General features: G+C 47.9%; 1 protein-coding gene across 1 annotated transcript in view; it reads right to left on the bottom strand.

Moving 5' to 3' along the window:
* Positions 1–2,921, bottom strand: part of Cfap97d2 (CFAP97 domain containing 2) — an 18,583-nt gene extending 15,662 nt beyond the window's left edge. The window contains exon 1 of the mRNA XM_028766276.1: positions 2,832–2,921. Within this exon, the coding sequence (XP_028622109.1) occupies positions 2,832–2,921 (90 nt within the window). The remainder of the gene's footprint in view (positions 1–2,831) is intronic.
* Between the last annotated feature and the right edge of the window lie 5,592 nt (positions 2,922–8,513).

Here is an 8,513-nt window from a genome sequence, read left to right as displayed (position 1 = left end):
TGGTGGTGTTGGCTTTGCCATGGTGAAGCTGGCTGAGGAGGGACTCTGCAGTGTTGCTGGTGGCTGGAGGCTGGTGACTTGGGGTACAGCGTTCACTTTTCTCTATTTCATCAATTTGTGTTCTCAGAGATTCCCAGTCTAGCACTAACTACTGCAATCTCTATGCTTCACATGAAACACAGATTGGTTTTTGTCCAGACTGGTTATACCTGGGATGGAAGAGACGGATCTCCATCCTTTGGGGCTCCTCATCATCCGTCTCCCACATGCTCATGACTGTCTTCACTCACCAGGGCCCTTGGTATCTGGACCACAGTCACTCACACCTTGTCCCTGTGCTGCTTGGCTTTTTGTCAACTTGACACAAACCTAGACATATCTAGGAAGAGGAACCTCAGCTGAGAAAATGCCTCCCTCTGATCGCCTGTAGGCGTGTCTGTACACTGTTTCTTGATTAATGATTGATGTGGGAAGGCCCAGTCTACTGTGAGTGGTTCCACCCTTGGGCAGTGGTCTTGAGATGTATAAGAAAGCAGCCTGAGCAAGCCACGGAGAGCAAGCCACAGAGAGCAAGCTAGTCAACAGTGTTTCCCCGTGGTCTCTGCTAAAGTTCCTGGCCTGACTTCCTTTAATGATGGACTGTGGATGTGGAAGTGTAAGCCAAATAAACCCTTTCTTCCCCCAGTTGCTTTGGCCATGATGTTTTATTACCTCAATAGAAACCTTGGCTATGACAGTCCCCCTTCCCTTGTCTTGTGCCTATGGGTCCATCACACTAGCTCCTGGCCTCCACTGTCTGACATTCAGATCTATATAGAAGCCATTCTTAGTCATTGTGTACCTCCTCACGACCCTCCCCACTTTTAGCTGTTTGATCAGCTGAACCCAAGATGGGTTCCTTGACCTTGTGTGATTTCCCTTCCCATCTTTGTGTGACTCTGTCTTTCCTCCTCAGTTGGACTCATGGTGTGTTCTCTCACATGTTAGCATTGTCACTTTTGTGCCAGGCTGTGGATCCCCAGTGTTCTTGCTCTGCTGCTGGCCATAGCCATATCAGGTTCTTTAAAAACCCCTAATTGGGCTGGAGAGACAGCTTAGTGGTTAAGAACACTGGCTACACTTCCCGAGGTCCTGAGTTCAATTCCCAGGAATCACAAAGAGGCTCATAACCATCTGTGATGGAATCTGAGTCCCTCTTCTTGCATTCATGAAGACAGGGCACTCATATATGTAAAATAAATAAATAAATCTTTAAAAAAATGAATCATAAGCTTCTGGAACATTTCAAAGATTTATGCTTTTGTACCATAAGCCAGTGCTTCAAGATACCTCAGGGTCTCAGCTCTGTGAGTCTCATTTGCCCAATCAGCCCTCTTCTTCCACAGTGACCATTTAAAACATCTTTGTGTTACAGTGTCTCAGGGGCAGAGTCTGGATATTCACATAAGCACAGGTTGACTGCTTATCTGTCTCATGGGGTTTGGGTCAATTCCCTGGGATAAACAAGAACAAGGTACCTACAAGGCTCGTCTTGAAGATCATTGGGAGGAACAACAGTCACTGCCTCTGGCCTCCTAGTGAGTGGTGAGAGCTCTTGAAGTGGTTTCTCAGGTCGATAGCACCACAGCAAGCAGTCATGGTCAGAGCAGGTGAAACTGGTGCCCCGTGATGAACCTGTGCACTGGTGCGCTTCTTACAGTGGGACCAGAAGACGTCAAGAGGTAAGCTGAGGCCCTCTAAAGAGCTGTGGAGGAGTGTTACATGGGGCTTCAAGGGATTGGGGGGGTTGGGGATAGAGGCAAAGCAAGGGCGGGGTGAGGCTGGAGCATCAGGTGAGCCTGACAATGAGTTGACCTCTTAGGGTGTCACCTGAGACTTCGGAAGGAAACAGGGTTGTGTATCGGTTTGGTAGCTGGGAGTAATCATTGAAAATTAGTGAAGGGGATCGCCCTATTCCTGAAGTTTCCTGATCTAAGAACATCCTCCCACCAGTGTTCCCAACACAGCTGACGAAATGTGGCTAGCCTAATAAGAAGGCCGGAGAGCTGGTCTGAACTCCATCATGACATTCGTTTGTTTGTTTGTTTGTTTGTTTGTTTTTTGAGACAGGGTTTCTCTGTGTAGCCCTGGCTGTCCTGGAACTCACTCTGTAGACCAGGCTGGCCTCGAACTCAGAAATCCACCTGCTTCTGCCTCCCAAGTGCTGGATTAAAGGTGTGTGCCACCACTGCCTGGACCATCATGACATTCTTAAGCAACACCCACATCTTTATCCAGGGAGTAGAAGTGGCACTTGAATCTCCCCTTTCCAGGCCCCGGCAGGTTTTAGTTCCTTCTGGTGCATGTAATGTGGACCAGGAGTGGATATCATGTCTTTTTGTCCTAAGATGGTTTCAAGTATTTTGGGAGAAATTGGGTACTTTTGGAACACACACCGTGTTTTGGGATGGGATGGTCTCCAAGTCTGTGGGAATATTGTTCACTGGTGACGTAATGATGAGCCCTCTTAAGAATTTCCGGGGCTGGAGAGACCTGCTGTTAGCAAGGTTGCGATCACTGGCTGCTCTTCCAGAGAATCTGGGTTTGATTCCCAGCACCCACAACTGTCTGTGATTTCAATTCCAGGGCATCTTCTGGCCTCCACAGGCACTAGGTATGCATGTGGTACACAGACATACATGAAATCAAAACATTCATACACATGAAATAAAATATTTCTTTAGTTAAAAAGAAACTCTGCCATTCTGACCTTCTGAATCCACACCAGACTTCCCTGGGTTCTCTGTCTAGCACAGCAACCCCCGGCATGAGTCTGGCAGGTATCCTCCTACCTTTTTCCTGTGGTCCTGATAGATTTTCTCCCAGGCTCTCTGCAGGTCCCTATTACCCCACGGGGTAGTCAGCTGGGGGACTCTATGCATCTCAGATCACAAACTCCAGGGTCCCTTCAGAGAGGAGCAGGAGCAGCAGTACAGCCCCAGCAGTGCTGTTTGTGGGGTCATGTGACTGTTGTCATGGTACCCAGGCCTGGGGAGCGCCCAGTTCAGTCTGTGGAGGCTTTTGAACAAAGGATGAGAGCTAAGAGAAAAATAGACTCTCCTTCCACCCCAGTGGTTGTCTTGGAGCTTGCTTAGCTCTCTGCCGTTGTTTTGAGGAGAGCAACTCAGCTCCCAGCTCCAGAAGAAAACATGAAAAAGGTGGCCAAAGGCCATCTCCTTTGCCAGAACAGACTAGAATGGACCAGTGCCCTCTTTCAGGTTGATCTGCTACCTCTCACTCTCTTCCTTTCTTTCCTTTCTTAATCTTTGTATTTCTTTAGGAAAAGAAACATTTTGGTCCTGTCTTGGAATCATTTATAACAATGTTATAAATGTAATAAAAATCTTTTAACAATTTAACAGTAACTCCAGCTCAGGGAGCAGATTTTCTTTTCTTTTTCTTCTTCACTTGACTTGAGGCTCAGTTATACAAAGTCTTGGTCATTTTTAAGCTATTCATTTTTAAGGTTCATTTTCATGACACAAGTTATATTTTTTATCTGTCTTGGACAAACTTTCCTTAGCAACCCAGAAGACTGTCAAAAAGAATAGCAATATTGTTTTCATTTCAGAATTCTGGCCTTTGTAACATTTGGTATCCAGAACTTGGAGTACAGAATTGGTAGCTGCCACTCCCCGCTCAACTCTGGTCAAATGAAGGCTAGAACGGGCACATAGCACATGATTTAGGGACTGTCAACACATCAGCTGTGCTTGAGTCAGACTCAGGATAAGATATGAATGAAGCCAAGTCATGGCAGCCTCCTGAGATGCTATGGACAACTGGCTACACACCCACAGGTTCTTGTCGTGAGAAGTTCAGTCTAAGAAAAGACAGGGAAATTTCTGTGGCCTTTTCTGGCAGAGGGATCTCTCAGGATCAGTGGCACCTATTTGCTGAGCCTCTGGAAAGCCTGGGTCCCTTGAACACCAGGGTTCTGCTCCCCGAAGCTCTTGCACCTCAACACACAATTCCTCCTCAAAAAACAAAAACAAAAACTAAACCAAAAACCAACCAACCAACCAACCAACCAACCAACCAACCAACCAAACAAACAAACAAAAAAAAACCTGTCTTGGCCATGCTCTATCCCCCTCTGAGCTCATTCTTAAGGTATTCTGACCTACAGGAGAGGGAGATGGTACACACATGAGATTTGGATGATTTTCTTGCTGCCAAGAGAACCTGTTGTGCAGTGTGACAGGAAATGTGCACTGGGCCTGCTAGGAAGGGCAGACAAATGCAGAACAGGCATAAAACCACCCTGCCTCACCTACACCCCCAAACCAGCCTAGAGGTCTTCGTGGAGACGTTCACTTGCTACTGGTGAGAAGGAAGTGGTTAAGGTGGTGGTTGTTTGAGACATAGTCTCACTACCTAGGCTTGGCTGGCCTGGAACTCGTAGAGATCCACCTGCCTCTGCCTCCCAGGTGCTGGGGTTAAAGGTCGTGTATCATTATGCCTGGCCACTGTTTTAGGGTGTGCTTTGCCACATTTGTAGGACTAATTTTTTGAGAACTATTTGATGAATATGTTCTGCGTCATACCACTTACAACAGTCCTGCTCCTGGGACTCCTAGTCGCTTTTCTGCCCCGGAGCCTAGGTAATTCAGGCGATGTACAGGTGTCGCCATACCCTTTCACAGGACACTTACTCACAGAGCAGACTTCCTTCAACATCTGGTCTGCCATCCTGGTTCCCAGTTTCTGGTTATGGTCATAGGTGCCTCTGTGCATCATGCCAGCTCTCCTGGCACTGGCAATCCCAGAACCAGAACATCTATGGAGTAGAACACTGGCAGAGAAGGCACTGGACTGTGTCTAGGCCCCTAAAGGTTCGGGAGGGTGTCTTGTAGGGAGGGGGGTCTCTGAGCTTCTTCATCCTTCAACATCTAAACCAGTCCAAGTGGATTTGAACCACGTTTGCTTTTGCTGAAAAGCAGTGTACACCTCACTACTTGGGTTCTTCTGCCACGAGCTCACAGGCCATGCTTTGGGGAAGCCATGACTCCAAGCTGGACTTCTGGATCCATGATGCTTTCAAAGTCTCCTTGGCCCCAATTTCTTTTATTATCTGGCTATTGACAGTGGAAGACTTCTCAGAACAGAAGAACAACAGCATTTCTGGTATTTTAAAGCCCCCACCCTTCCCTCATCTCCAGGGGAGGGTGTCTCCTGGATGGGAGAGAGGGCTGAACATGGTATCTTAGCAGAGCAGCCGGTTTCTGGAGAAGCAGGGATACTGCTACTGCCTTTACTCCAAAAGCCCAAAGGCAGTGAGCTGCTGGGTGGAGAGCCATACTGGTACCCAGAGTGAGGCCTGGTGCTGTCTCAACTGCCTGGCAGGGGAGGCTCTGCAGGGGGCCGCAGGCTAAACAGGGTGTGTGTGTTTCTGAGGCAAGGGCTAAGTCCAGGAATCCTTCCAGAAAGCTCTTCAGCACCCCAGGGAGGACCCAAGGCCCCAGCTCCTAGCCCCATGGTCCCTGACTGCCATTTAAGTGTGGATGTAACTGTAAAATAAATAAACCTTTTCTTCACTGTAAACACAAGGAAGTAGTTCATAAGTATTTTTGGCAGCATATCCTTCCCTTCCAGAGAAAGAAAACACAGCAGAAGATGGAAGAAACCTGTTTCAACTGAGAAGGAAATTGAAACTCAGGGAAACTGAGGACTTATGATGATCCAGAGGGATTCAGCTTCTAGAAGGATGGTGTCCAAGAATTAGAAGTTGCTGCTGTGGTTCTAGGTTAGAAAAATCCCAGGGACAGGGAAGGATTTTCACAGGGACACAGGAGGAGTGTTATCTCTCAAGTGGCAGTAGTCACAGGATAGCTTTGTGTCTCAGGAGGGGATTGTCACTAGATGGCTCTGTCTCTGTAATCACTTTATGTCTTGAGGAAACTGTCACTACACAGAGACACTGTTGCACCTTTTCCAGAAGCCAGGAGGAAGCTGTGTTTCTGAGGCTGATGAGAAGTCTTCCCTTCAGTCAAGTCCAGTATCTAGTTCCTCAGTGAGCCTCATCTTAAAATGCCCCAGGCTGCACCAAGCCTTATTCCATGTCTCTCTTCCCCCTTCTCCTGGAGCTGACCCTTTAGAGTCCCATTAAATGAGAGGTGAGGCCCACAGTGGGTTCCAGTAAAGAGCGGACATTCATGTTAGCCTGCATGTATGCCTGGCCGCAGTGCCTGCAGAGGCCAGAGGAAGGCACAGGTTTCCCTGGAATGGTGGTTAGATTCTTATTTTTGAGACAGGATCTCACTATATCACTCTGGCTAGCCTGGAACTTGATATGTAAATCCTGCTGGCCTTAAACTCACAGAGTTCCAGCTAACTCTGACTCCCCAGAGCTGGGATTAGAGGGGTGCTTCATCATGCCCGGCTAGAAGTGCTCTTAACGGCTAAAACATCTTTTCAGTCAAGATACTGGGTTTCTTAACTCCAACGTTATCAACATCTTCTGGCCAAGTGATGCTTGGGTGTAGAGTGTCCCAGTATGTAGGATGCTTGGTGCAGTCTCTCCAGTCTACCAGTCTATGCGGGAACTAACAAGCTGTCTGGGAGAGGGAGGTATCGGTCTCTCAGTCTACTGGTGACCAGCCTGGATGGAATTCCAAAGCAGCTCACTCAGTCATGTGGTGAGAGCCTCTGCTCAGAATGGTTCCAGGTAGTCAGGCAAGGCCTGAGAGGGGGAGGGAAAGGTAGTCCATGTTATATGCTCCTCCGAGTGGAGGGCTATAAGGATGTGCCAAACAGAAGATGTGACAACACGTAAGAAATGATGTGACTGCCACCCACCACTGTCCAATCCTCAGTAGACTCAGTGAGCTCCTAGCACCAGACTGCAAGTGGGTTTCCTTATAGGGAATCAGTGTCTGCAGTGGAGGCCAGCAGACGGTTTATAGCAACAGCACCGGGGACTGTCAGGAACCACTGTGAGGCTCAAGATACATATAAATTGTGCTTTGTACATCTGAGCCAATTTTACCCAAACTGGTAAGAAGTAAATAAATTATTTCTTTTTCCTAGGGGTCAAAACCCCTTATCAGAAGATTGCTGCGGACCAGGTACCCAGCTCAGTTGCCAGGCAAGAATGTATCTTGGCTGAGTGTGAAGCAGAGACGTCTCGCTCCATACCCTAGCCTCTGCTCTGACCTGATGCTCTTGGGGAGATCACTCACCTTTGGGCCATTGTCTCCTTTATGGAAAGACAGACTCGTCTTAGAGCTGTTAGGAGACCTGGGTAAGACCAAAGCTAGAAACACATTTAAAAGAAAGTGTTCCCCACCCCCAAATCTCAGGATTGAAGGATGCAGGATCTTGTTACCATCTGCTTCTATCTTCTTGATTCAGATTTTTTGATAAATAAATTGCCACATCATGGTGGAACATGGCCTATCAAAAGAAGCACGTTCAGTTTAGGGGCAGCTTAGACTTGGGAACGATATAGATGGGCTGTATTTATAATTCTACCTACTGCTGTCCCAGAGAAAACCACAGGTGTTCTTCCACACAGGCAGCCCCGGCAGTGTCAGGCAGCAGTTGTGGTGTGCAGTCTCCCTTGTCTGCCTCCTCAGGCTAAGCCGTCTGTCTCCTTAGCAGTTCCTTGTACAGGGAATGAAGCGTCTTTTGAAGTAAATTCTTAAGTGGGGGAAGAGGTGGGGGACACACACACACACACCAGGGTTTGTTTGGGGAGGGTCTGATGGGTATTGGTCTCCAAAGAGGAGCTTTGTGTCCTAGAAGGAGACGCTGGGTATGGTTTTCAATTCGCCTTCACCTCCCCCTACACAGTGAGAACTTTTGTTAGTGGATGTGGTTACTGTTAACAGCACAGAACAAGGGAAGTTGCTGAGATACACAAATAGAGCTCATGGCAGCCTTGCCTCATTTCCCATAAGGAATATGGCCCAGGGGTGGAGGGCCAGTTATCTGGCCTCTGGGTTTAGTGGGAGCCGGGTCTTTCTATCTGTGACGTCTGCCTCTCCTTTGTGGCAAGCTTGTCTTCTCTGTTTCCTTTCAGTCCTGTTCATTGTATCCACCCAATTCTCAGAGCCCCCAGTCCCCGAGACCAGCTGTGTTCTTACTTAGTATCTCACCCTGCCCACAGCCTGGGCCGAAGGCAATCAAATCAGTGGTCTGGAATAAACTAGACCTGTCTCTGGAACCATAATTGGTATTTGCATGTAGTAACTCAGATTCACAGGTACTTGTCCCTGAGGTACCCATAAACCTAAGATTGTGGGCACTGTCCCCCAACTCTGCAGAGCAGTTGGGAATGGCCTTCAGAGATGATAAGGAACTGTGGTAAGATGCTGACTCAGGAGGCTGAAAGAGCTCCTGGTGACTTTCCTATACTGGTTTCAGATACGTAAGAAGCCCCAACCCCTTAACTTTATCACAGACCACAGAATCTTTCATTCAATTCTGTCTTGAACAGCCTCAGGTGGATGGAGACAGACTGGAGCACCCTA

The sequence above is a fragment of the Grammomys surdaster genome, unplaced genomic scaffold (assembly GCF_004785775.1).
Source record: "Grammomys surdaster isolate TR1022 unplaced genomic scaffold, NIH_TR_1.0 167, whole genome shotgun sequence".
NCBI classification, from domain to species: Eukaryota; Metazoa; Chordata; class Mammalia; order Rodentia; family Muridae; genus Grammomys; species Grammomys surdaster.
The sequence above is the reverse complement of the archived record's forward strand: the minus strand, read 5'-3'. Positions and strand labels throughout refer to the sequence as shown.